A 27,253-nucleotide genomic window follows, 5' to 3' on the forward strand; every position below is an offset into this window, starting at 1 on the left:
ACCCGGACCTCCCCGAGGGCCTTCCCTGTGCCCTTTACCGACGCTCAGGTGGGATGGGCTCGACCCTCCCCCAGGAGGAAGGGGCGTGTCCACGTTTGTAAGGAGGCTGAGGGGTGCGAGCTGGGACCCCCCCGCCCCCCGTTCCTGCACACGGTCTGCGGGCGGCCTGCGGCCCCGCGGCGGCCACCGGCGACCTCCCAGCTGGGCCGGCGCCGCGCCGAGAGCGGGCGCCCTTTCAGCACCACGGCGCGCGGACAGCTCCCCGGCTCCGCCCGCGCGGGCGGGCCTCGGGGCCCGTGATTGGCTGGGGCCGCGTTCGCCATCCCGCGTCCAGCCCGGGGCTGGCTTCGGGGGAGCGGAGAGTCCCAGGCCGACCCCTCCAGGGACCCGCAGGCCCACGGCCCGACTCGCAGTCCCGAGAGCACCGGCCTCATCGCCCCGCCCCCGGGTCCGCCCCGCCCTTCTTTTCGCATTGCGGGGCGGCTGGAGGTTGGCCCCGTGCCCCTGTACCCCACGTGGCGCTCGGTTGGGGGTGGGAGTCCAGGGAGGCGACTCTAGGGAGAGGTCTCCCCTCCCCCAGCGCCCCCCTACCCCCGGGGCTGGGCTGCGGCTGTCTCGGGGAAGGGTCGCGGGTAGCTAAGCAGAGAGGGCTGCGGGAAGGAGTGACGTCAGGGTGAGTGGGAGCCCAGGAAGGGGTGTGTGGGAGATCCGGGAACCAGAGAGGACGGATCCGACCCGGTCGAGGGAGAAGACAGGACAAGGAGAGAGGGAAGAGGAAGGAGAAAGGAGGGCCAGGTGGAGGAGGGACCCCTGCTGTCAGGGGGAGCTGGAAGAAAGAGACCCAAAGACCGGGCAGATAGGGAAAGGGAGGCAGGAGCGGAGTGGAGGGAGGAGAGACGAGGGGACAGTGGGAGCCTGAAGGTGGAGAGAGAGTGGAGAGGGAGGAGAGGGAGAGGAGACTGCGAGAAGAAGGAAGAGAGAGAACTAGAGCTGATCTGAGAGTGGAGACAGTCAAAACAGAGAAGGAAAAGGGAGAGGAGAGAGGGCTGGGGGGAAGGGGGAAAGGTCTGCTGGGGAGCCTGCAGGAGAAGAGAGGGAACAGGAGTGGGCATGTGGAAGGGGGGGAACCAGGAAGCAGCCATGGAGGGGACAGGTGGAGACCTGGGGGGCCCCGGGAGCTGGGGTCTGGAAGACGCAGGAGGCCTCCTGGCCAGGGCCTCTCTACCCATCATGTTGCCATGGCCGCTGCCCCTAGGCTCCTCAGCGCTCACTGTGCTCCTCGGAGCTCTCACTTCTCTGTTCCTTTGGTACTGCTACCGCCTGGGATCCCAGGACCTGCAGGCCCTGGGGTCTGGGAGCCGACCTGGGGGCGTTGGCGGGATGCCTGATGTGTGTTCCCAGGCCGGCCCGAGGGGCTCTGGGGACCCTGGAGAAGGACCCAGGGCAGAAGGTCTAGTGAGCCGGCGGCTTCGGGCCTACGCCAGGCGCTACTCCTGGGCTGGGATGGGCAGAGTGAGGCGGGCAGCTCAGGGGGGCTCCGGCCTCGCAGGAGGGACAGGGGTCCTAGGCATTCAGCGCCCAGGCCTACTTTTCCTGCCAGACCTGCCTTCGTCCCCCTTTGTGCCACGTGACGCCCAGAGGCATGACGTGGAGCTCCTACAGAGCAGCTTCCCGGCCATTTTGCGGGACTTCGGGGCTGTGAGCTGGGACTTCTCAGGGACGACTCCTCTGCCTCGGGGCTGGTCCCCACCCCTGGCCCCTGGGTGCTACCAGCTCCTGCTCTACCAAGCGGGCAAGTGCCAACCCAGCAACTGCCGGCGGTGCCCAGGGGCCTATCGGGCTCTGAGGGGCCTGCGCAGCTTCATGAGCGCCAACACCTTCGGCAATGCTGGCTTTTCGGTTCTCCTGCCTGGGGCCCGGCTGGAGGGCCGCTGTGGACCCACCAATGCTCGGGTTAGATGCCATCTGGGTGAGTACAACCTGTCCACAAACCTTTGCCTTCACATTTCCTCCTGCCCCACCTCTTCTCTGCCATTGGGTCTTTCTGCACTATGGTTCCCATCATGCCTCTCTTCTCAGAATCTTCCCCTTGAGGAAGGCACAGCGTGCTTTGCCTGTGTAAAATCGACACCTGGGAGGCTGAGGCAAGGACCCCCAAGTTTGAGAGAAGCCTGGGTCTTGATATTATTATTATTTTTAATTTAGTCTCAGGAAGTATAGTGAAATACTCTAGCCCCTCTGTGCCCACCCCCCACCCCCCCGTTTATTGAGACAGGGTGTCTCACTATACAGTCCTGGCCTGGAACTCTAAATATAGACCAGGCTGGCCTCAAACTCAGAGACCTGCCTCCTCCTGCCTCCTGAGTGCTGGGATTGAAGGTGTGGGCCATCCCATTTGGCCTGCTTTATTTAGGCTCCCTCACCGAAAGTAACTGGTTTATGGAGACGGGGTTTCTCTGTGTATCCTTGGCTGTCCTGGACCTGCCTTGGAGACCAGGCTGACCTCGGACCAGAGAGATCAGCCTGCCTCTGCCTCCCTAAGTGCTAGGATTACAGCCGTGCACCTCTGCACCCGGATTGACATTTTCTTTCTAATGTTTTAAATATCGAAAGAAAATTGGGAAAGAAGCAAATGCCGTGGTTGTTTTTCTATGCCATGACTTTGGCTCACCCCAAATCTGTGTGCTGTCAGCTGGGTGCGACTTGTGCTTTGGGGCCCACGGGCCTCAGAATCAAGTCCAAACCCCCGCGCTGACTCATTAGAACTCTCTGGCTGTTCCCTGCAGACAGCATGCACATGCTGGCCTTTCAGCCTTAGTCATGTTGAGAAAACTGAGCCAACAGTTTTCTCAGCACATTGGACCGAGGTTTTGGGGTCAGGCTGGAAGTGCCCAGAACATAGAAGGCTCTCGGGCTGAACTGACAGAAAGTCCGGAAGGAGACTGCCCAGGGGAGCTTTTCTCCAAACGACAGATGTACTTCCCTTAGTGGCACTCTCCAGCCTGTCCGTGTCCTTCAGACAGGACGATTGTGAATATACTCCCTCACCTTTGAGAAGACCACACAGTTTGGCCCGTGAGGCCCAATGTCCATCCTCTCCTCACAGGCCTGAAGATCCCCCCTGGCTGCGAGCTGGTGGTTGGTGGTGAGCCCCAGTGCTGGGCTGAAGGGCACTGCCTCCTGGTGGACGACTCCTTCCTGCACACGGTGGCTCATAACGGTAAGAGGGCTCCCCCATTCTGCTGGGCCGGGAACCACAGAGCTGAGGAGCTCCAGCCATGTTGTCTCAGAGGCACCATTCTGGGGCTGCACGGCCTTGGGCCAATCACAGCTCTTCCCATCACCTAAGGGGCACTTGCCTTCCTTGCCAGGTGACTGCATGAGATGTGGCTGTCAGCACAGGCCTATGAGCTAGACTGTCTGCGCTCCCTAGTGGTTATCAAAATAAAGGGTTAGAACAATGCCAGATGTGGTGCCACTCACCTGTGAACTCAGCACCTGTGCGCAGGAGGCTGGGGAGTGCATCAAGAGCTGGGCTGCATGATGACACCCTGCCTCACAAGAACAACACCGGCTAGGGCCTGCCACTGTTTGCTCTCTTCTGTACCTGATGTGAATGCCCTGGCACAGAAGCGCTTGTACCAGCTGCTGTCTCCACCCCTGTGTGTCCTAGGATCCCCTGAAGATGGACCTCGAGTGGTCTTCATTGTGGACCTCTGGCACCCCAATGTGGCCGGGGCAGAACGCCAAGCTCTTGACTTCGTCTTCGCACCGGACCCCTGAAAGAAGTTGTCCCCTTCCAGGTCCAGGCTGGAGTGACGCTGCACTCAAGGACAGTTTGAGTGATGGTCAGGACCTCCTCTCCAACGGGAGGGGCAGGAGGGTGTGGCTCGCTCAGCCAGCACTGAAATACAACTTCTGAACCCTCTCCTAACCCGACTCCTTCCTTCCCAGTCCCAGGCTAGGGCTTGGGGCAGGGGCTCATGTTCCTCCCATGCTAACAGCCAGGCATTCCCGTCACACAAGCCATCTTCGCACCCCTCACCCGACAGCAGTAGACCCTCAGCTCAACTTTATTCCAATAATTTAATAGAAAATCAAAATAATAAATAATATGAAACAGATCAACACAGCCGAGCTGGTCCAGGTCCAGGCCAGCCTAGTACAAAGTTAAGGAGGTAGGGTGAGGCAGGCGGGTGAGGCAGGCGGGGAGCGACGGCAAAGGCAGCTTGGAATGTGGTTGGTGTACTGAGGTTTCTCTACATGTGTGGTCAATGTGTTAACAGAAGGGAAAGGGGGTTCTGCACCATCCTAAACCAGAGGGTGAGAGAAAGGTGCCAGAGCACGGGTGTGGGAGAGGGCGGGCACCGGCTTCTGAAGAGCCCAGCAGTGGAATGCTGGAATGTACCATGTTGTTAGCAGTGAGTAGCAATGACTGGAAAGGGCCTCACCGAACACAGCATGCAACGAAGGGACAGAGAACAGACCCACGACTTGGCCAGCAGAGCCGGGGCAAAGAGAGGGACTGGGTCCCAGAAGCAAGAGGAAGGCCGGCGAGCGATCAAAGGTCAGTCCTTGAAGACAATCTGTTGGCCATGAGGACGCTCATCGTGGGTGATGTGGCGGCGGACATGGATCCTCCGGACACGGTGCTCTCGGTTCTCTTCATCGTCCCCTCGGCCTGCCCCGCCACCTCCAGCGGCACCCCCTGTGGCCTCCAGGAGAGCCAGATCTGGGCCACGGGGAGTTTCATAGATCAAGATGTTCAGTGTCTCCTCGAAGATCCGAGCCTCAGGAAATTCCACCTGCAAAAGGCCAGCAACCCACAGCGCTTTCCCAGGGCTCCTGTGGGCTCCCCTCCAGGCCCTGGAGGCAGTTAGGCTGCTTTTCTTCCCCAGTGCCCAGTCTCTCGGGATGCTCTTTCGTTTAATAAGCCCCGAGAGCCTGCCACTCTCCCGGGCAGGTTCTACGCATGCGGAATATAGCAGCAGTAACTAAAGCTTGCCCTCAGCGTGCTGGACGTCTAGAGCAGGGCCCAGGTTCCCTCTTCCTAAACAGACACTAAACCAGATGTTGACATTTTATGCAGAAAGTCGGAAGGAAAGGGGGACAAGAATGGCCTTTCCTGGAGCGCTCATCTTCCAGGAGGGAGTTCAGGCGAGGCCTTGCTGGGAATACGGTATTTTACCAGCTTGAGAGAGGGAGGCAGATAGCTAGAGAAAGCAGAGTGAAGAGCAGCAGAAAGACAAGACTGTCTCAAATACCAAGACAGTGATGAAGAAACACAGAGGGAGGGGCTGGAGAGATGGCTCAGAGGATAAGGGCACTGGCTGCTCTTCCAAAGGTCCTGAGTTCAATTCCCAGCAACCACATGGTGGCTCACAACCATCTGTAATGAGATCTGGTGCCCTCTTCTGGTGTACAGGTGTACATGCAGGCAGAACACTAAATAAATAAATCTTAAAAAAAAAAACAACAACAAAAAACGGAGGGGAACGGTAGGGCTTTCCTGCAGTGCTGCGGACTGAACCTGGAGTCTCACGTACCCTGGACTAGTTCTGCTGGGCAACACCCAGACCCTTTTATGTTTATTACTGAATTAACCACTTTTAGACAAGTCTCAATGGGTTGCCCAAGATGGCCTTAAGCTTGCAATAATCCTGCACAAGGCCAGCCAGTACAACTAAGTTAGATGGCCTCCTAGTCAGGAGGGATTACAGGCATACACTACCACACCCTCTTCTTGAAGCTGCATCCTAATCATTTCTGTCGTCCTAGCTTCCTAATTGCAGGGGGAAAACACTCCTGGAAGCTGAGGTATATCCCGTGCCTTTGATCAATGTTTCTCAGTACCTCCACTAAGGGACAAGCACCAGGCTAATATCAGCTAGGGGACGTTGGGGGAGGGGTACAGCATTGCTCTGCATCCAGTGTTCTATGAGCTGCCTTTGTGCAGCTAAAAAGGGAGTCTGACCAATTTTGTCTAGGGCAGTTACATTGCAATTTCGTGAGCAAAGGTATCCAAAGAGAAAAGGCATGTGGTTTGGATCCGAAAGCATAAGTTCATTAGCTGACAGGGAAAAGGGCAAGATTCCTCATCCCACGATACTGAGGAGGGACTTTACTCTGCTCAATGCGCTGTGTCTGTGGCTTGGAGTCTGTGGCAGTGCCTAACACAGATAGGGACTGAGACGTTTGAAATTTGAACTAATTAATTTTTATATGTATGGGTGTTTGTGTGCCACTGGAGGCCAGAAGAGGGTGCTGGATCCCCTGGGACTGGATTGTGAGCCTCTGGGTGTGTGCTGGGAAGCAAACCTGAGCCCCCCGGAAGAGCAGCCAGTGCTCTTAACCAGAGCCATCTCTCCAGCTCTGGGCACTGGAAATAGCCCCCAGTGGCTACCACATTCACATACCACAGCACAAGCTCAGAAGCATGAGCTTGAGGGTTCTGGTTTAGTTTTTTCTTTAATGACAAGATTTTACCGTGCAGCGCCTTGAAATTACAGAGCTCTGTCTGTCTCTGCGTCAGGGTGTTGAGCTGAAGGTGTGCACTACCATGCCTGTCCTATCCTGAGATGTTTAAGAACCTAACTTTATAATTCTAGTTACTGACAAAGCTGAGGCAGAAGGATTGCAAGTTCAAGGCCAGCCTGTGCAGCTTAGCAGGACTGTCTTAAAACAAAGTGAAAAAACAAAAGGTTTGGGGAAGTGGCTCAGTGGTACAGCACTAGCTTGGTTGCGTGAGGTCCTGAAATACTGTAAAAACAAATACCTGCTCTTTGTAATGGACCTTCTGAGATTCCAAAGAGAAGCATGGATTTTTTTTTTTTTGAGGGGGACAGGTTTTGAGATAGGGTCTTACTATGCAGCCCAAGATAGCCTTTAAGTCATACTCCTCCTTCCTCAATCTCTTGCATGCTGGGATTACATGCATAATGGACCCAGCTCTGTGAATTTTCCATACAGAAAAAGCATACATGCTTCCAAACCTGCATGCTATATAACTTTGAACCCACTCCACTGTTCACATTGAGTCCTGCTTTACAAAGCTGGCCAGATGGTTCTGTGGTTAACAGCACTTGCTGCTCTCGCAGGGGATTCAGGTTCATTTCCCAGCACCACATGGTTGCTCACAACCATACGTAACTTTAATTCCATTAACTTAATGCTCTCTTCTGCCCTCCACAAGTTCCAGGCACATATATGGTGAACTTATATACATGCAGGTAAAACATTCAGGCACATAAATAAATCCTTAAAAAACGGGGGGACGGCAAAGCCAAGCAAAAAAATAAACCGTGCTCTAAAAAAAAGCCTCGAGTTCAATCCCCAGCCCCAAAACCATGGTCATGCAAAACAGAACCTGGCGCTAATCTAATAGCTTCCTTTCATAGAGAAATTGAGATCACTCGAGTGAGGTGACCTTCCCAAGCTACAAAGCCGTGACCTAGAACTCTAGTCCCTGATGCCCACCAAAAAGATCTTTCCCTCGCGCGACCTGCTGACCCGCCTCTGTCCAGGGCCCCAGCCCCACCTCCCAGGCCTCCCTGACCCCCTCTGACCTTGGTCTGCTTCTTCTCTGTAGCATAGACTATGGAGGTGCAGCACACTTCGGCGATTTTTCGGCCCTGCCCGTAGAAAGACCAGCAGCAAATCTCGTCACCCAGGACATCCTTGAGGAAGAGCAGCCGCCCATGGAAGCGCAGGGCTAGTTTGTCAAACAGCTCGATGTTCTTCAGTAAGTTGTCATCTGAAGTGCTGAGGACCGGGGGCCAGCAGGCCTTAGGTGATCCCTCAGCAGGGCCCAGGTTCCCAGCACTCCAGCCCTGCCCGGCAGGGCATTTCCAACTGTGTAGGCCTCAGCGGGGAAGCCTCTGCTGGGCAAACCCCTGCACAGCAGAGGCACCTGCTGCAGGCCCTCAGGCTATCACCAGGCACCCCAGCTCTGCCACATTTTAACTGAGCAACATTAGGCTTAGTGCCTACTTTAGCTCCTGTGCCACCCTATCTCTAGATGGAGACTAACACTTCCCACACCACTGGGAGTGAGGGGAAGCTAACGCTGAGACCAGTCCTGTTGGGAAATGAGGAACTAGCTGATGCTAGCCACTATCGAGTCTTGACTTAAACCTTACTTAGTGATGACAGGAGGTACAGGTAGGACAGGGCATTCACCAGGCAGGCATTCTGTGGTCTCTCCATCTGGCCACAGTCCCGCCTGGGCAGCAGAGCTGTGCGCTAGGCCTCTGCCGTGTGGACACAGACGCGCCCTCGCCCCGCAGCGCTCACCTGGTATAGGAGTACTTGTTGTTACTGCGGTTGTGCAGGAGCTTCACCACGGGCTGGAGGGGAGGCAAGAATGGAGTCAGGAGAGCAAGCACTGCTGAGCCCCCCTCCTGCCCACAGGGCTCCAGGCCTTACCTTGGAGGTGCTGGCCAGGAGCTGCTGCTCCTCCCGGGGTGACGTCACTGTGGGGATGAGGCACAGCGGGGGCAGGTTCTCCCTTTTTTGCTGCGGAGGAAGTGGAGGCTGATTAGCAGCACAACCAGTGCTCCCTCACCTCGCTTAAATGAAGGCCTCAGGAAGCTGCTCGGGCTTGAAAAGCACTCCAGTGTCTCAGTAGAGGCTCAGTAGAATGTGACACCTTTAGCTCCACAAACCCTGGCTGGGCTTCAGGACCCTCCGCACAGCTCCACCCTTACCCTGCCAACCTGAGACGCCCAGCTGGGCCCTCCCTGACTCTGCCCGGGTCGCCTGCCTGGGGTGTGCTTCACCAGGCCACCTGCAAAACTGCCTGGACCTTTCAGTGCTCAGCGCAGCACGCTGACCCCACAGAGCCAGCCCCGCTCAGAGCCTTGCTACCATAGCTTCCTCTTTTCTTCAAGCACCTAAGTCTGTGTGTGCTTCTGATATTTATGGTCTTCCTGAGTCTGCACGGGTGAAGACCAGGACACACGTGCCGAATGGAGAGCCTGGCAGAGTACACCAAGCAAGTACTCTGTACTGATTTATACTCTTTACCCTTTTAAAAAATTAAAATGTAATTTTTAAACATTGAGACAGCCTTGCTTAATTGCTCAGGCTGGCGTTGAATTTACAATCTCTTATCTCAGTCTGCCAAAAATAAAAAATAAAAAAATCCTCCTGCCTCAGCTTCCCAAATGTTGGAATGTGCCAAAACCATGCCTGTCTCCAAAGGTACTGAGACAAATTCCAGAAACTGTTTTTTGAGAGATTATTTTTTTGTTTTGTTTTTTCGAGACAGGGTTTCTCTGTGTAGCCTTGGCTGTTCTAGACTCACTTTGTAGACCAGGCTGTTCTCAAACTCACAGAGATCTACCTGCCTCTGCCTCTGCCTCTCTGAGTGCTGGGATTATAGGGGTGCATCACTGTACTCAGCCTTGTTTTTGTTTTCCAGACAGGGTTTTACTATGTAGCCCTGGCTGTCCTGGAACTCACTCTGTAGACCAGCTCTGGCTTCTGCCTCCCAAGAGCTGGGATTAAAGGCATGTGCCACAATGCACAGCTAAGAGGGTGTGTGTGTCTGTGTGTGTTTCTAAAGTTAACCTGGAAGCCAGGCACAGCAGCAGGTACCTACGGCCCAGCTACTAGAGGGTGAGGTGGGAGGGCCACTTAAAATTTGGGAAAGTACAAATCTATCCATAATCCCAGGAGGCAGATGTAGAGGACAGCCACAAATGCAAGGGTAGCTTGAACTACACAGAATTTGAGGCTAGCCAGGACTTCGCATCAAGATTGTCCCAAAACAACACAACAAAAAGCCAGGAATGCGTACACCTGTACTGACAGCATTTGGGAGGCAGGTGGTTATCAGATTTGAAACCTTGAGCTACTTAATAAGACTACCTCCAAACACAAAAACAAGCAGTGGCTGCATCAGAGTCTGCAGTTACTACAGCAATTTAGAAGGACTGATTGTGTAAGACATAAAGATACGCTCTGACAGCAAAAGGATGAAAACTGTAGCTTTGGTGCAAGACGAAACACAAGAAAGCACAACAGACCCGGAAACAGATGGGTGTGTACATCTGAGGACTGAAAGTGCCGGGGGCACAGTGCACACACGCAATCTGTGGCTGCGTGATGACTGGCCCTAGACTCCACAGCTTACATTCACAAAACGGATCTCTGATTTCCCTTTCCCTCGGCTCAGGAATTAACCTGGGTGTGGCTCCTGGCCTCTGGCACAGGTTTTCCCATGGGGGCATACACAGCAGGAGCTGCAGGCATCTGAGGGCATGACTGCCTCTTGAGGTCACTTTCTGAGAAATATAGCTGCTACTTATATGTACATGGCTGTTGCACGAAGGATCTAACCTTTGCCACCTAGACCTCTCTGTAGGACTGTTCGAATGTCTTTATAGCCTAACGGCTGATTTCTCTGAAGAAAATAAGGCAAAAGAGTAGATGGACGGCCCACTCTTTTATAACTAGCTTTATGTGCCTTCAGTTACTGGGCGCTGTCTCAAGATTGGCTCCACTGCCACCTCCATCTATTCACATGCAATAGCATCTCGCTGGTACCTAGGGAACCCTTTTTGCTCACGCCTGGCCAGTCACGATTCACATGGTTCCAGTGCCCAGGCCACCACCCTTCTCCCAAGAGATGTTCATAGCCCTGTTTCCTCAGCCTGCTTCCCACATGCATAAGGCTCCCTGTCCAAAGCCCTCTTCTGCTTCAGCTGTGGCTGCCCCTTTAAGACCAGGTGGGTGATGTTGCCAAGGCCTTAGACGCTTATTGTCTTCTAAGCTTAGGATTCATGTCATCAGAGAAAACACACACACCGACAGGCTCTTTGAAGAGAGCTTTTGACTACTTTGGGCTTGCAAATGCTGCTGAGAAGCCACATTTTAAGTTGCCTTTAAATTTATTTTAGACTGGATTTCACTGTGAGGCCTCTGCCGTTGAGTGCTGGGATTAAAAGTGTGCCCATCAGGAAAGTGTAATCGTAGGCTTATTTTTGCTTTTGGTTTGGCTTTTTGTTTTTCAAGACAGGGTTTCTCTGTGTAGTTTGGCTGTCCTGGACTCACTTCGTAGATCAGGCCTTGAACTCACAGTATTGGGATGACAGGTGTGGGTAACCTCACCTAGCAATCTCAGGCTTCTTAGAAGAGCTATTATCTGGGTGAGCGTGATAGCACGTTCTTTTATCAAGTATATAAGAGGCTGAGGCAGGAGGACCCTGAGTTCAGCTTGTGCTACAAAGGAAGGTCCTGCCTAAAAAACAAAAAAGCTAGTGTGTGACTCAATGATCCTCCGGGCATCTCTCTGGGGACTTCTGGGGTCCGGACAAAGAACTTTACCATCACATGCTTGAATTTATCTTTCGACTGCATTTTCCCGGGAATGTCCTGTATTTAATCTTTGCATGGAAGCCATTTGTTAATTGCATGTGTTATCTGGAAAGCTTGAGAATGTGCAAACAGTTCCTGGCTTTTTTATTCCACTGTTCGATTATTTGGCTTACATACTCCTCTACTAGCATGAGCAATAAGAAATGGTGTGGCTCTGGCTGTCTTGGAACTTCCTCTGTAGATCCGGCTAGCATGGAGCACAGAGACATCTATCTGGAGTCCTTGAAGGGATTAAAGGCATACCATTCGCACAGAAAAGTCCACACACCAGAATGCATAATCTGTTATCTATTTCTTTTCAATTTATTTAAATTTTTTAATTTTTTGGTTTTCCAAGAGACAGTTTCTTTGGAAAGCCCTGGCTGTCCTGGACCTCACCCTTTAGACCAGGCTAGCCTCAAACTCACAGATATCCACCTCTGCCTCTGAAGGCATGCGCCACCACTGCCTGCCTTATTAAATCTTTTTTTTTTTTTAAACCATATTCTTTTTCCTCCCTAAACTCCTCCCAGATCCTCTCCACCTCCCTACCTACCCAACTTCATGTTTTTCCCCCCTCTCAAAAATAAAGAATGTATATGTGAAGAGATGGCTCAGCCGTGAAGAGGCACTGACTGCTCTTCCAGAGGACCACAAATCCCAGCACCAATATGGTAACTCACAACTGTCTGACACTCTCACACAGACATACAAGCAGGCAAAACTCCCAAGTACATAAAATAAGGGTAAATAAAATTTATAAAGCATGGTAAAAAAAAAAAAAAAGCTGGGTGGTGTTGCCACATCCCTTTAATTACTTTGGGAGACAGAGGCAGGTGGATCTGTGAGTTTGAGATTTACAGAGGGCATTCCAGGATAGCCAGGGCTACACAGTCAGATCCCGTGTTGAAACAAAAACAAAACAAAAAAGAAAAAAGAGAAAAGAGAAAGCCAGTAGGACAGCAAATAACAAAACAAAGCAAAAAGCATGGAGTCTGTTTTGTGTTGGTCTTCTCTCCCTGAACACGGCCCTGGAGTGTGGTTACCCTGGAGTGTGGTTATAGCGAGTGACCCTCCGTATTTTTCCCATTCCCAGAAAGTATCCATTACAACAGGTTCTCGGTTAGGGGTACATCTGTGTCCACTTCCCCTTCTCAGTGCCTGGATTTTGCTGGTTTGGACCTGTACTTGACATAGTCTGTTACCTCTTGTTAACAAATTGCTACAGACATAGCAGCCTACACAATAATAACCATTTGTTACTGCCTTCTCAGATTTCTGAGGGTCTGAACTTCAGCCTGGCCCGTGATCTCTCATGAACTAGTCTAGATGATGGCCACAGTTAACCACAGTGGCGCATGCTCTAATCCCAGCCTATGAGAGACGGGGAAAAAAGATCTTGAGTTCAAGGCTAGCCTGGGATACAGAAGGGGACCTCGTCTCAAAACTACAAACAATACAGAACAAGACGATGGCCAGGAGCGCACCATCTGAATACTTAGCCAGGCTCAGAGGATCTGTGTCCCATAAAGTTGGCCCACGCAGTTGGGAGTCTGTTGACAGAAGGCTCCAGTTCCTCACCAGGGAGACTGCAAAAAGGCTGTGAGTTCCTCATATACTGGCTTGCTTACCAGAGTGAATGGTCCAAGAGCAGAAGCTATACCTTTTATGACCTAGCTTCAAAAATCACACGAGAGCTGAGCGTGGTGGTGCACACCTGAAATCTTCGAATTCAGGAGGTAGAGGTAGAAGGATCAGGAATTCAGAATCAGCTGTAAATACTCGAGACCCTGTCTTTCCAGTTACACAGTGTATCTCTACAACATGGCTGCATGTCAGTCCTGTTCAGTGTGGGAGGAGATTAAAAAGAGCCTGAATTCCAGGGAGGCAAGAATCATTGATGGCGATTTTGGATACTAGCTATCAAAACTTAACAGATGGTACCTAAAAAAATGGCTTACTCTATGTAGAACAAAAAAAGAATTAAACCCCTTCATAATTTACATTTACAAAAGTGAGTTTCATTAAGATTAAAATGTCAAAAAAAAAAAGATTAAAATGTCCATATATGAGGAGCTGGGGAGATGGCTCAGGGTTAAGAGCACTTGCTGCTCTTAAAGAGGATCTAGGTTCAGTTTCCATCACGCACATGGCAATTAGAACCATCCATAACTCCAGTTCCATGGGATCTGATATACCAGGCATGCATGTGGTCCACAAACACACAATGCAGGCGAAACACACACACAGAAAATCCTTTAAACAGTCCATATATAAGAAGCTCTGTATGTAAAATTATAAAGCTAATAAAAAAGCAGTACAGGAAAAAAAACCTAAGTAACCCTCCTCCCCCCACCATTCCTCCAACACCGCTTGACTATATTAATTACGAGAATTACTCAGTTGACAGTGCAAAGCATGACTTTACAAATGACCCCATGGAACAACACTGAAGAGATGCTAAACCTATAATTATCCCATAACCCTAACGAAATTACTGATTCAGGCAAGGAATATCAATTGCTGTGTTGTTGACAGGCAACTGCTGTTTGCACAATGCCCAGTTAATACCACACGTGAATTTATAGTTGGCAACAAGGAAATGTAACCACACTGAAGGACTCAGTCTACCATCTGAAGTCAGGGACCAATTCTGAGCTCACTAGTCATATTAGCAACACCAGGGATGTCTGCAAAAAGGCTGTGAGTTCCTCATATACTGGTTTGCTTACCAGAGTGAATGGTCCAAGAGCAGAAGCTATACCTTTTATGACCTAGCTTCAAAAATCACACGAGAGCTGAGCGTGGTGGTGCACACCTGAAATCTTCGAATTCAGGAGGTAGAGGTAGAAGGATCAGGAATTCAGAATCAGCTGTATATAATATGGTATGATATACTACACCTCCTAGAAAATGCTCAACATCAAATCTTTATTTATTTATTTACTTTTTTTTTTTTCCAAGACGGGGTTTTTTTGTGTAGCCTTGGCTGTCCTAGACCCACTTTGTAGACCAGGCTGGCCTCGAACTCATAGAGATCCAGCTGCCTCTGCCTTCCGGAGTTCTGGGATCACAGGCGTGCGCCACTGTAACTGGCTAACCTCAAATCTTTAAATGTATGGCCTAATTTACAGGAAATTTGGGAGGTATCAGGGTTTGTGCCAAATGAGAGCAGGACTGAGCAATTAGGCAGGTTTGCGAAGCAGACCACTGTACAGGCAGTATCTTTAACAACTCAGCTTTATAAGAAAAACAAGAAACAAAAAAACCAAGCTGTTCCAGCTTGGAAGAGACTTACAGCACACAGCCAGACACAATGCGAAACTATCAACGAGCTTGCTCAGCACAGCTCAGGCAGAACTGGAGACACTGGAGCATGTGCCCTCGATGTTAGAGTAAAGTTTATTGACGTAGAGAGACATCAGTTATTAACATGTCAAGAAATAAAATCAGTATACAAAACAGTACATATGACATGCAGTTCAGTGAATAGACATGCACATGCACACATACACATGAAAACCTGGAAAAATTGGTGCTTTATTTATTTGTTTTTGTTGATCCAATTCCTAAATTTCCACAGTTGACAATACTGCTATAAAGATAATAAACGGTGGGGCTGGAGAGATGGTTCTGTCAGTAAAGTACCCGTCATACAGTCATGAGGACCTGAGTTCAGACTCCCAGCATCCACGTACAAAGCCCATGACATGTACCGTAATCCATCGCTGAGGAAGTGGGAGGCAGGCAAGGCCTCCTCACTGGCCAAAAAGCTGAGCCGAGTCAGTCTCAGTGAGACCCTGTCTCAAAAGTAAGCTGGAAGCTGGGCATAGTCTTTAATCCTGGCACTCGGAAGGCAGAGGCAGGTCTCTGTGGGTTTGAGGTCAGTCTGGCCTACACAGCAAGTTCCAGGGCAGGTAGAGCAATAAAGAAAGACCCTATCTCAAATTGAAAAAAAAAAAAAGGATAAATAAAAACAAAAACAATAGTGTGGAGAGTGACTGAGGTAGATGCTTGCCGCTAACTTCTGGCCTCCATACACATATGCACACATGTGCACATAAAATACACACACACACACACACACACACAATTAAATGGCTATTTGTAATTTAAAAATTCAAAGATCTGGGGCCAGCACATGAAGATGCATGTCACCAAACCTGACAAGCTGAGTCTGGTCCCAAGGGCACAGATTTTGAAGGAGAGAACTGACACCCACCAGTTATACTCTGACCTTCCACTGTAGCATACCTAAACATCAAACATACATCTCTATTCCACAGACGGCTGACATCCTAAGAGAAAATACTGATGATGTATAAACCTGAGGAGGCTGCAGAGATGGCTCAGCGGTTAAGAGCACTGTCTGCTCTTCCAGAGGTCATGAGTTCTATTCCCAGCAACCACATGGCAGCTCACAACCATCTATACTGGGATCTGATGCCCTCTTCTGGCATGCAGGCGTACATGCAGTCAGAGCACTTATGTTGTACATGCACCCATATGCCTAAAAAAAAGTACGTGTGTGTATATACATAAATGTATATGCACACACACACCTCAATTTTTTGACATAAGATTTCCCTATGTAACAGGAAGGAAGGAAGGATGAAGGCTTTCTCTGTATAGCTCTGGCTATCCTGGAATTCACACTGCAGACCAGATGTCCTGAAATTCAGAGATCTGCCTGCTTCTGATTCCCCACTGTTGAGATTAAAGGTGTGCACCACTATGCCCAGTTTCTACGTAACTCTTGCTGGCTTTGAATTTACAATTCTGCTGCCTCTGTCCACTGACTGCTGAGATTTCATGTGTGCTGCATGACTGGCTAAGTATCTTCTGAACTCCCAAGCATGGTAGGTACACAGTATCACTGATGCTTAAGAGAAAAGCCATTTTTTTTTAATATTAATACATGTGCTCTTATGTAACATGGCTTAATTCTCCTAGGAACTAAACAAGGATTTCAAGCAACAAGAACACAAGAAACTCAGGAGAACATCTGGCAAATACATAAAGTTGTCGCAGAATGGGCTCCTGAAGAATGAGTAGGTATGAGAAAGATGCTCAGTCTCATTAGTAATGACAAGTACATGAAGTCAAATGAGATCACTCCACACCTATCCACATGGTAAAATTAGAAACATGGAGGAGGGCAAAGATTAATGCGGTTTCTTACACGCTCCAGGAGGACAAGCAATGAAACCACTTGAGAAAACAATCTGACCATATTTGCTGAAATCTGGCTTGCATGGATCCCACAGCCTAGTAATTCTCAAGCTATAATTGTAGGAAATTTGCACAGGACCAGAAGGGGACACAATCACAATGCCCACAGTAGCACTGTTTGTGGGAGCAGGAAGGAAAAAGCAAACTCCAAACTCAGGAGAATGTACCAATAAAGTGTGGTGAGAAACTAGCTCGTAATCCAGCCCAGCAGCCCACACGGTGTAACTAGATCCTGCAAGAAGCCGTGAGCGAAAACTACCGCTAAGAGCCCCAGCTGATCGAAACACACACCACATGCATACACAGAGAATGCTTTAGGTTATCGAGGGAGAGAGATAATCCAAGCATACCCATCAGCACATTAGGAGCAGACAAGGGAAGGAGTCCGGGGAAACTGACAAGGGAGGAGGGGACACAAAACTGAAAGAGAAAAGATTCCAGAGGTTATGACAGTCCAACCTCACTGTGACGCATTGAGAGCAGGTTGCTTAGGTGACTCAGTGGCCGGAACTGATGGCCGGTACTCCATCCAAGAAGGCACATGGAGCAAGCTGGTAGAAAGCTGTCCTGTGGCTGCCCACCACTAGTGCTCCACTGTGGCACGCGTGCACACGCGCACACACGCGCACGTAAGAGGAAATAAAAAATTTTAGTTTATATAAATTGACACCCTCCTACTGGCCCAGAGAGCTACTCAAGACTCTGAGCAAAGGACAGAATGGACTGGGGTTGTGTACAAGTCAAGTAGGAACAGCTGCAAGCAGAGAGCAGGTATTTTTCTTTCTTGCTTGCTTCTGTTGTTGTTGCTACTGTTTTGTTTTTTGAGACAGGGTTTCTCTGTGTAGCCTCAGCTGTCCTGAACTCACCCTGCAGACCAGGCTGGCCTTGAACTCACAGAGATGTGCCTGCCTCCGCCTCCCTGACTGCTGGGGTTAAAGGTGCGCACCACCACGGTCGCTCAGAGCAGGTATTTCTAATAACAACAATCCTGACGCCAGTTGCTAGGGGGGTCCTGACTCAAGCGGCAGGGATGCTGTGAGGGTTACGTCTGGTCTAAGCCAGGTTCTCTAGGCTGTATCTCTCTTCTGTTGTACTCCTGGACAGAACAGAAGCACAGGGACTCAGAAGATGGGGGAAGGGTCTCACCTGCAGGGCCAGCTGACAGTCTTCAATCAGGCCCTGTACCAGGTAGTACCGGGCTTCGCCTAGCAGCTCCCCGAGTTCTCTGGTACTCTCGGGCAGTGGCACCGACCCATCCCGCAGGTAGTTGAGGATTGTGCCAAAATGCCGGCCACTCCGGTCAATCAGTACCCAACCTGGTGGAGTGGGAAAAGGAAAAAGGGAAATGGCTTGGTGGGGGCAGGGAATGAAGCTAATACATTTTTAGGGAACAGATTCCAAAGCCATAAGAAAACCGAAATATGCTGGGGGGGGGTGGTGCCGGGGAGGCAGAGGCAGGTGGATCTCTGTGAGTTCAAGGCCAGCCTGGTCTACAGAGTGAGTTCTAGGAGAGCCACAGCTACACAGAGAAACCCTGTCTTGAGGGGGGAAAAAAAGGAAAAAGAAAAAAGAAAAGAAAGCCTAAATACTTATCTGTTTCAAACCTCTGCCTGAGGTCCAAAAACTTTCAAACATCTCCAGTGAGTCATACACACAGCTGTCATAGAATCACTTCCTCCCAAATCTACTGGTCAGTCAGAAGGCTCTCACCAAGAGAAAGTTGTTTGTAAGGCAGGATCTCACCATGTAGCCCACGCTACATGCTAGCATTACAGGCACGTGCCACCAAGCCCAGCTTATTATGGAGAACTTTCCCTATGGTAAGCTCTCCTTGGCAGGTGAATCTTAGCAGTAAATTTAACCCCTTGTATTAAGCCTCTCATTTGATGAAAATGCCCACTTCAACCCTCCAGTTCACCACACTAGAGTAATAACATTATTCAAAGAACTGGCTCTCTGTGACAATGCCCTCACATCCCCACGCCCGTGGGAAGGGAATTATCTCATCAGTTCCCTTTACCAAACATTCTCTAGTACTAATTGGGGCTTCACAAATACTGTCAAATCCGAGACTTTCTCATCTTCCGTTTTTGAAAGCTGAACTTCACCTCCTAAGTGTTTGCTTTCATAAGCTTTGTTACTCCTTTCCCTTTAAGGCTATACTACAGCAGGTGGGTCCCAAATTTAAAGGCAGCACTCCGAGAAGGTTCAGCAAGGTTCACCTGCTAAAGAGAGCTGCACCCTTCACTCAGGTCCCTGGTAAACCCAAAGCAGCCTTCTCCTATGGATCTGCAGGAACTTGGGTTAGAGACAGACACACAGACCTTTCAGTTCCCCAGACGGTTGGCGGCTCTAAGGCAGAGGGGCAAACAAAAGGCTGGGCAGTGGGAAGTTAAGTGCTAAAGGCTGTCTGAGAGGTGCTAGCTAGCTACCTGGAGCAAGGCTGGTTCCTAGGCTTTCTGAACTAAGGGGAGAAGAGAGGTTAGCGCTGGAAGCACGGGATTGGGGAAGGAGGGAGACTTTGGACGAGCGATAGCAAAGATGGGACGGGGGAACGGGGATGAACCGGGGGCTGGAGGGCAGCACGAGTGCCGGCGGCACGCATACCTCCGGCGTCCGTGAGCACCTCCACGCGGCCGCTGAACATGGCCTTGAGCATGGTGTCCTGGCCCGTGAGGGTGCGCAGCGTGGTGTAGTGCAGCGAGCCGCCCACGTTCAGCTTCACATACTTGCTGTTCGGGGTCAGGGGCTTCAGAGTGTACGAGGGGGAGCCGGGCTCCACACCCGAGGGCTTAGGGGACTCCAGGCACTCGGCCGCGGCCGCCGCCGGGCCAGAGGCCTCGGCCGACATGCCAGGGAGCGACGCCGGTGGCAGTGGAAGGCTCTCTCCGCGCCCCGGCCCGGCTCCCGGAGACCCCGCGACTCCAGCGCGGGGGCCCGACCGCTAGGCGCACACGCCCACTCGCCGCCGCTACTCCGCGACGTCCACCCTCCGCCCCATTGCGAGCTCTCTCTACCCGGAAGCCGGCGCCGGCAGCTGCGCAGGCGCGGCGAGGCCGGGGCGGGGTCTGGGGGGCGGGGGGGCGGGGCCCAGCGCTGGAGCATGCGCGGTCGGCGGGTGCCCTTGCGGTTTGGCCTGCCGGCGGGCGGCGGCCGCCGTGGCTTCTGCGGGAGTCTGGATCCCAGGCGGAGGAAGCGCCCAGTGTCCCTTTGCCCCTTGTTCGTGTGGACCGAGACGGTATCAGTTCGCGGAGCTCGTCGTTGGCGTGAGAGGAAACAGGCGCAGAGGGCAGTTGGGCGTGGGTTTCCTACCCTAGCCCAGTGCATTTGGCCGACTGTGGGAAGAACAGTCAACAAAAAACAAAGCAAGTTCTCCAGTGATGCCTTAGGCCTCCCAGGGGAAGAGGCAGTGCAACTAGGACGCCCAAGTTGGAAGACCCTACGGAGGAGACGATGGTGAAGGAGGAGCTGTGCGGAGAACGAAGATAGAGCTACTGTGCACGAGAGGTCTTTGGTTTTACAGTCAGTTTAGAGGCTGATACCTCAGATGTTAACAAGAGGTTTCGCGTGGTTGAAAACCAAAGTGAAGCCGGGTCGTGGTCGGGCACACTTTTCATCCCGGCACTCAGGACGCGGAGGTTGAGGCCAGCCTGGTCTACATTGGGAGTTCCAGGACAGCCAGGGCTACACAGAGAAACCCTATTCGAAAAGAAGGAAGGAAGGAAAAAAGGAAGAACCAAAATCAGCATTCTAGTTTCAACCCTGTCATCAGCTAACTGGATGATCTGGGCAAAGCTACGCGTGCTGGTGGCTGGAGAGATGGCTCAGAGGTTGAGAGCACGGGCTGCTCTTCCAGAGTGAGCCAGGTTCAATTCCCAGCGCCGTGGCAGCTTACAACTGTAACTTCAGTTCCAGGGGATACGACACGCTCACACCGATGCACATAAAATAAATAAACATTTAAAAACCAGCTACTCTTTCCGGGGCTGGGTGGTTCTCTTACTGCTTAGTGTGGGGGGGTGGGGGGACGCAAACCTAAGTGTTCGCTGAGGACAGTAGCGGTGTGAAGGCGCAAAGTGGACCCATTAGTCCTGTCCTTTCCCCCTCAAGTGTGACAGTGAACAAGAAAAAGCAGTTTCATTCTAGGACAGCTAGGGCTTCACAGAAAAACCCTGTCTCGGGAAAAAACAAACAAACAAAAAAGCAAACAACAAAACCACTTTCTGACAGTACAACTGGAGTAAATACTTTCTTGAAAACTATGAGATAAAATAACAAGCCCCACATTTTGTAATACGTTCTCCAGAGCCTGTGAGAAACCAAGATACCAGTGCCCGTGCTACTATCTTTCTTTCTTTCTTGTTTTGAAATCTCTTACTACATATTCATAAAGCCCATGGTTTGTTCTTAATGGTCTTGGTTACAGGGTCTTGCCTGAAGTGAAGGCTCCGCAGAGATCTGGCCGAGGCCCGCCCTCCCTCCGATGGGGAGCCTCCGTTCCAGTCATGGTGGACACAGCTGAAACCTTTTGAGTTTTTCTTTGAGGCACCACTGAGCCATCTCTCCTGCCCCTTATTTCATTTTGTCTTTTCTCAAACACATCTCTCCATCACGCAAGGGTTGGTAAGCCCTATAATCTTCTCCAGAGGCTGTATAATTGAGAATATATTCTTGGGCCAAATTTGTTATTGTTGTTCTGTTTCGTTTTTGCTAACTTTCCTCAGGCCACTAGTCATTTTATCTCTTCAGAATCAGGTTTTGGTTTGGTTTGGTTTGGTTTTTGGCTTTTTATTTTATTCTGTTTTGTTTTTCCCTGATGAGTGACACCGAGTCTTTAGCCTGGAAATTTAAGATTGCAGGTACACCATATTTATGAGTCTTTATCTCACGTAACAGTGGGCCAAGACCTGATCTCTCATGCTCTTCTTCATTCTAATGCTTCATGTATGTTAGCCAAGTGCTCTATCTTTGGGTTAAATCCACATAACCTCTTCTTTTCATGTTGAGACAGGCTCTCACTAAACTGCTCAGCTTGTTCTTGAATTCACTCTACACAGGCCTTGAATATTTGATCCTCCTACCTTATCCTCTAAAGTAGCTGGGATTTCAGGCCTGTGCACCAAGCCCAAATTTCCTACATGATTCTCATGATTATATTAACTTGTATCCTAATCTCTCTAACTGCAAATTTTATTTAATGTATGAAAGCTCTATCTGCATGTACACCTGCACCCAGAAGAGGGCGCCGGATCTCACTATAGATGGTTGGGAGCCAACATGTGGTTGCCGGGAACTGAACTCGGTACCTCTGGAAGAGCAGACAGTGCTCTTAACTGCTGAGCCATCTCTTCAGCCCCTAACTGCAAATTTTCACCAGAGATGATTTTGAATTTCAGTGGCCGCTTGGGGGAACTTTTGATAAGAAGGAGATAATTGAAAGGAGATTATTTTGATTGTCAAAAGCAGAGACACTTTGTTTAACACGCTCAGTTCTTCATTTGAATATTAGTAAATGCTGGGTTTTTGTTTTTGTTTTTTTTCTCTTGTGCATTTTGGTTTTTGAGACAGGGTTTCATGTAAGCCAGGCTGGCTTCGAACCCAGCGTGCAGCCAACACTAGCTTTCGTTTCCGGATACATCTGCTTCTGCTTGGCAACGGCTGGGGTTGCAGGCCTGCGGCACTGTGCCTGGCTTGACTATGCCTTTTTATTCTGTGCCTTCATTAAACTTCAAGCATCTGAGTTACTGCTCAGTTTGGTTTTGTGGTGCTGGGGATGGAAGCCAGGGTCTTGCACGTGCTAAGCAGCTGCCCTAACCCTGAGCTCCCTCAGTGGGCAGGTCCTTGCTCAGTATGGGCAAGGCCCTAGGTTCCAGCCCCTGCCTCACAAGAGCAAGTAAACAAGTCATCATCATATTATTATATATTGTAATAATAATACAGTGTGACTCCATGTACTAAAGTTTCTTTCTTGGTATTCAGGTTGGTTTCTTCTCCTTGAAGAAGGAAGATGGTTCTAGGCTCCGGGGGTGACAACCTCATCATTTCTGAGGTATCTCTCTCTCGCTCTGTCCTGCTGCCCTGCATTCTCCCGTCCTCTTTTTGAAAGCTTTCAAAATAAACTAATGAAAAAAATAGTTCAATGGTATGTGACTATTCTAGGGAAATCTAGTCCAATTAGACAGTCAAAAATGTCTACAGAAAATAAAATGTAGATGTGTTCTTTGTGGGTTCTGTCAGAGCTTTTGTTAGTCTAGCTACAAGGTAAGAAAGGCCTAGCCTGTTTTGAGGAGGAAAAATAGTTCTTGACAATATCTAGTTCTTTCAGGTTTTTTTTTTTTTTAGTTTTTGAGGCCAGCTGGCCTGGAACTTGTTCTGTAGACCAGGCTGGCCTTAAACTTGAAGCAGTCCTCTGTCTTTGTTTATCATGTGCTGGGGATTGAAAATGTATACTGCTATGCCTGGGAATAGATTTTTAATTTTTTATTTTATTTTATGTGCATTGGTGTCAGGCCTGGAGTTACAGACAGTTGTGAGCTGTCATGTGGGTGCTGGGGTTTGAACTCGGTTTCTTAGGAAGAGCAAACAGTGCTCTTAACCACTGAGCCATCTTTCCAGCCTGATTTTTTTTTAAATTTTAAGTAGCATACAAAAATAATGTCAATATAATAGCTTTATTTATATAATATCAAATGAATTCTTCATCCTTCAAACCTTCTCAATTTTTGTATTTACCTTATTTGTTAAGTAAACTATCAGTGTATCCCTCAGAGTTCATGTGTAAGAAACTTAGTTCCCGGGGCCTCGCTCTTCCCGAGGTCCTGAGTTCACTTCCCAGCCACCACCTGGTGGCTCGCAAGCATTTATAATGGGGTCTGATGCCCTCTTCTGGTGTGCAGGTGAACATGCAGACAGAGCACTCAAACGTTAAAACAAACAAAGGTAAATCTCCAAAGCAATAGAGGTGAGAGGTGACAGACACTCTATGTGGGTGAGAGAGAGGAGTGGGGGAGTGTTACTTTAAAACTCTCTTCTGCCTGCTGGGATTAAAGGCTCTGACCACCACAACCACCGTGTAAGGAGGTGGGGGGATTTAGTGGCAGCCTTGTCAAATGTTCATGAGATCCAGGGTTTACTCTTCAGCACCACACAAAACAAAACAAAACAAAAGCCTTGGGCAGCCATGGTGGCATGTGATTGTATTCTCCATGCTGAGGAGGGTCACTGTGAGTCTGAAGCCAGCCATACCTAATGAGTTATATGCCAGCCAAGAGTAAAAAGACTGACAGGCAAAGGTGGTGGACGCTTTTAATCCTAGCACTCAGGAGGCAGAGGCAAAAGGATCTCTTGAGTTCTAGGCCAGCCTGTTCTGCAGAGTGAGTTCCAGGACAACCAAAACTATACGGAGAAAGCCTATCTTGAAAAACTACACCCCCCAAAAAAGATAGCAAAAATTTGTAATATGAACTTTTTAATTCATTCTGCAAGTCCAGCATCACTCTGATAGCATAGTCAAAATATACTGCAAATAAAGAAAAACACAGGCCAATATCTCTTATGGCATCCAAGGTGTATTAGCAAACCAAATTCAACAGCACATATTAGAAGGTTTATAGCCAGGACTAAGCAGAGTGAACTACTGGAATGCAAGGATGTTTCCACATTCAGAGAGCAATCATAGTAGCACAGTGCGTGATTATAACGAAGAAGGAAAAAATTCACGACTACCCCAGTTGATAGAGAAAAGCACTTGGCAAAATTTAGAATCTTTGCTTCATAAGGACACTAAACAAACTAGCAAAACCATTTCAGTTTAAAAGCCCGGGATGAGAACCCCACAGTAAACATAAACACCCCTGGTGAAAGATTAGGAGGTTTTCCTTTAGAATTAAAATTAAGACCAGAATTCTTACGCTCATCTCTGCTGTTCGAAACAGAACCGAAAATTCTAATGAGAGCAATTATGCAAGAGAAAAAAAAGGAGCTAAGAGGCATCCAAATTATAAAGAAAGAAAATGACTGTGGTGGGAGAGCTTGAGGGGAAACTGAGGACTTGGAGAGATGGCTCAGCAGTTAAGTAGCACTGGCTGCTCCTTCAGAGGTCCTGAGTTCAATTCCCAGCACCCACACAGTGGCTCACAAATCTCTCTAACTCCAATTCCAGGGGATCTTATACTGTCACACACATACAAGCAGGCAGAAGGCCAACGTACATAAAATAAAATTAAAAAGAAAAAGGCTGGGGCTGAAGAGGTTGCTCAGCTGTTGAGACCCCTGTGCTCAGCTCCGGGACCTGTTTGGTTCCAAGCACCTAAGTCAGGTAGCTCACAACTAACTTAGCCTGACACTCCCACCCCGGGAGATCTCATGCCCTCCTCCGGCCTCTAGGGCATTGCACGAACAGGGTGCACAGACTTACATGAAGGCAAAACACCCACACACAATAAGTAAAACTTAAAAAAACAGCAGTCGGGGCTGTAGCTCAGTTGCAAAGGGCTTGTTTCATGGAAGGCCCTGGCTTCAATTCCTAGCACTGTAAAAACTTCAAGCTGATCTATGAGTTTGTGTTTCCCAAATAAAGAAGACACGTAACTCTGTCCTCCTGAGGACAAAAAAACAGCATTGTTCTTCAGTATACCTTTTCACACCCTTCTTCCTTCTGTTGCCCAGTATTTTCATTTTAATTTTTATTTTAAAAAATTATGTAGCTGGGGCATGGTGGCGCCCCCCTATGATCCCAGCGCTCTTGGAGGCAGAGGCAGGCAGATCTCTGTGAGATCAAGGCAAGCCTGGTCTACAAAAGTTAGTCTGAGACAGCCAAGGCTACACAGAGAAACCCTGTCTCAAAACAAACAAACAAACAAACAAAACAAAAAATTATATGTGTATGAGTTTTTGTGGCACACATGCATGTCTGTGTACCAAATGCATTCCTGGTGCCAAGAGAGGCCAGAGGAGGATGTTTGGTTCTCTGGGACATTACAGCCCATTGTTCGCTGCCATGTAGATACTAGACCTAGATCCTGGGTCCTCAGGAAGAGCAGTCAGAGTTCTTAACTGCTGCACCATCACTCCAGCTCTCAAGATAGGGTCTTCTGTATGCCAGGCCAGCTTCCGTGTAGTTAAAAATGATCTGATCCTTCTGCCTCCATTTCACCTAACAGGTGCAGGGGTTACACGTGTGTTACCACATCCTAGCTGACTATGGGGATCTTATCCAGGGTTCATGAGAGGCAACACTCTACCAACAGAGCTGTGCCCCAACCTGCATTTGTGTTGCCTTGTACTTAAAAAATAAAAAGATTTGATTTTTTATGTATGTGGGTGTTTTGTTTGTACACCAGAAGAGGACATCAGATCCCATGAGACTACAGTTACAGATGGTCATGAGCCACCATGTGGGTGCTGGGAATTGAACTCAGAAACTTCTAGAAGAACAGCCAGTGCTATTAACTGAGCCATCCTTCCAGCAACCCCCTTTCTTTTCTTTTCTTTTCTTTTCTTTTCTTTTCTTTTCTTTTCTTTTCTTTTCTTTTCCTTTCTTTTCCTTTCTTTTCCTTTCTTTTCCTTTCTTTTCCTTCCTTTCTTTCTTCCTTTCTTTCTTCCTTTCTTTCTTCCTTTCTTTCTTCCTTTCTTTCTTCCTTTCTTTCTTCCTTTCTTTCTTCCTTCCTTCCTTTCTTTCTTTCTTCCTTCCTTCCTTTCTTTCTTCCTTTCTTTCTTCCTTTCTTTCTTCCTTTCTTCCTTCCTTCCTTCCTTCCTTCCTTCCTTCCTTTCTTTCTTTCTTTCTTTCTTTCTTTCTTTCTTTCTTTCTTTCTTTCTTTTCTTCAGGTTTCTTTGTGTAGCCCTGTTCTGGAGACCAGGATGGCCTAGAACTCAGAGAGCTGCCTGGATCTGCCTTCCATGTGCTGGGATTAAAGGAGTGTGCTATCACCACCTGGCTGCTTTTCAGTTCTTCTTCTTCTTCTTCTTCTTCTTCTTCTTCTTCTTCTTCTTCTTCTTCTTTTCTTGCTTTCTTTGGTTTGTTTTTGTTTTTCCAAGACAGGGTTTCTCTGCATAGCCATGGCTGTCCTGCATCTCGATCTGTAGACCAGGCTGGCCTGGAACTCACAGAAATATGTCTGCCTCTGTCCTGCTTTTTTTTTTTTTCTTAATAATTTATTTTTAGTTTATGTATATTGGTGTTTTGCGTGCATATATGTCTGTGTGAAGGTGTCAGATTTCCTAGAACAGGAGTTACAGACAGGTGTGAGCTGCCATATGGGTGCTGGGAATCGAACCCCAATACTTTGAAGAAGCAGCCAGTGCTCTTAATCTCTGAGCTATTTTTCTAGTCTCTGCTTTTCACTTCTTGCACTCTTTAGCAGCTCAAGACAAAAAAAAAAAAATACACTGGTGTAGAATTTTCTAGAACTCAGCTGCTTCTCTGAATTTAATAAAATGCTGCCTATCTTGCCCTTCCCCTAGCACCTAATCCTGCTGACAGCAATTTAATAGCTTTAAACACTTCAGAAGGTCGAGCCTTTCTGTAGGCTTTTTATATTTTGAGACAGGGTTTCTCTGTGTAGCCCTGGCTGTCCTGGGACTCACTTTGTAGACGAGGCTGGCCTCAAACTTAAAGATCCACCTGCCTCTGCCTCCTGAGTGTTGGGATTACAGGTGTGTGTCA

The 27,253-nt window shown here is 49.2% G+C and overlaps 2 protein-coding genes and 1 long non-coding RNA gene across 3 annotated transcripts; 2 read left to right on the forward strand and 1 right to left on the reverse strand.

The window, feature by feature from the left end:
- The first annotated feature begins 485 nt into the window (after positions 1 to 485).
- Positions 486 to 3,934, forward strand: Asphd1 (aspartate beta-hydroxylase domain containing 1). The gene is made up of 3 exons (XM_021635919.2): positions 486 to 1,969; positions 3,107 to 3,220; positions 3,674 to 3,934. Exons 1-3 carry the CDS (start codon positions 1,111 to 1,113, stop codon positions 3,781 to 3,783), a joined length of 1,083 nt encoding a protein of 360 aa, XP_021491594.1. The 5' UTR covers positions 486 to 1,110; the 3' UTR covers positions 3,784 to 3,934.
- A 138-nt stretch (positions 3,935 to 4,072) lies between these two features.
- On the reverse strand, positions 4,073 to 19,631 carry Kctd13 (potassium channel tetramerization domain containing 13). The gene is made up of 6 exons (XM_021635921.2): positions 19,198 to 19,631; positions 17,737 to 17,906; positions 8,425 to 8,514; positions 8,293 to 8,345; positions 7,566 to 7,761; positions 4,073 to 4,805 (listed from the first exon to the last, which is right to left on the reverse strand). Exons 1-6 carry the CDS (start codon positions 19,439 to 19,441, stop codon positions 4,569 to 4,571), a joined length of 990 nt encoding a protein of 329 aa, XP_021491596.1. The 5' UTR covers positions 19,442 to 19,631; the 3' UTR covers positions 4,073 to 4,568.
- A 45-nt stretch (positions 19,632 to 19,676) lies between these two features.
- Positions 19,677 to 22,724, forward strand: LOC132647149 (uncharacterized). The gene is made up of 2 exons (XR_009585442.1): positions 19,677 to 21,213; positions 22,570 to 22,724. It is a non-coding gene; the product is annotated as an uncharacterized LOC132647149 (long non-coding RNA).
- The last annotated feature ends 4,529 nt before the right edge of the window (positions 22,725 to 27,253 follow it).

The sequence above is a fragment of the Meriones unguiculatus genome, chromosome 14 (assembly GCF_030254825.1).
Source record: "Meriones unguiculatus strain TT.TT164.6M chromosome 14, Bangor_MerUng_6.1, whole genome shotgun sequence".
In the NCBI taxonomy this organism is placed as follows: Eukaryota; Metazoa; Chordata; class Mammalia; order Rodentia; family Muridae; genus Meriones; species Meriones unguiculatus.

What these genes read in the sequence shown, in the direction of transcription:
- Asphd1 (XM_021635919.2), top strand. Translation starts at nt 1,111, where the DNA reads ATGTGGAAGGGGGGGAACCAGGAAGCAGCCATGGAGGGGACAGGTGGA. An exon ending in TCGGGTTAGATGCCATCTGG is followed by an intron (nt 1,970 to 3,106) that starts GTGAGTACAACC and finishes CTCTCCTCACAG; the next exon opens with GCCTGAAGATCCCCCCTGGC. An exon ending in GCACACGGTGGCTCATAACG is followed by an intron (nt 3,221 to 3,673) that starts GTAAGAGGGCTC and finishes TGTGTGTCCTAG; the next exon opens with GATCCCCTGAAGATGGACCT.
- Kctd13 (XM_021635921.2), bottom strand. Translation starts at nt 19,441, where the DNA reads ATGTCGGCCGAGGCCTCTGGCCCGGCGGCGGCCGCGGCCGAGTGCCTG. An exon ending in ACTGTCAGCTGGCCCTGCAG is followed by an intron (nt 8,515 to 17,736) that starts GTGAGACCCTTC and finishes CTTCCTCCGCAG; the next exon opens with CAAAAAAGGGAGAACCTGCC. An exon ending in AACAAGTACTCCTATACCAG is followed by an intron (nt 7,762 to 8,292) that starts GTGAGCGCTGCG and finishes CCCGGTCCTCAG; the next exon opens with CACTTCAGATGACAACTTAC.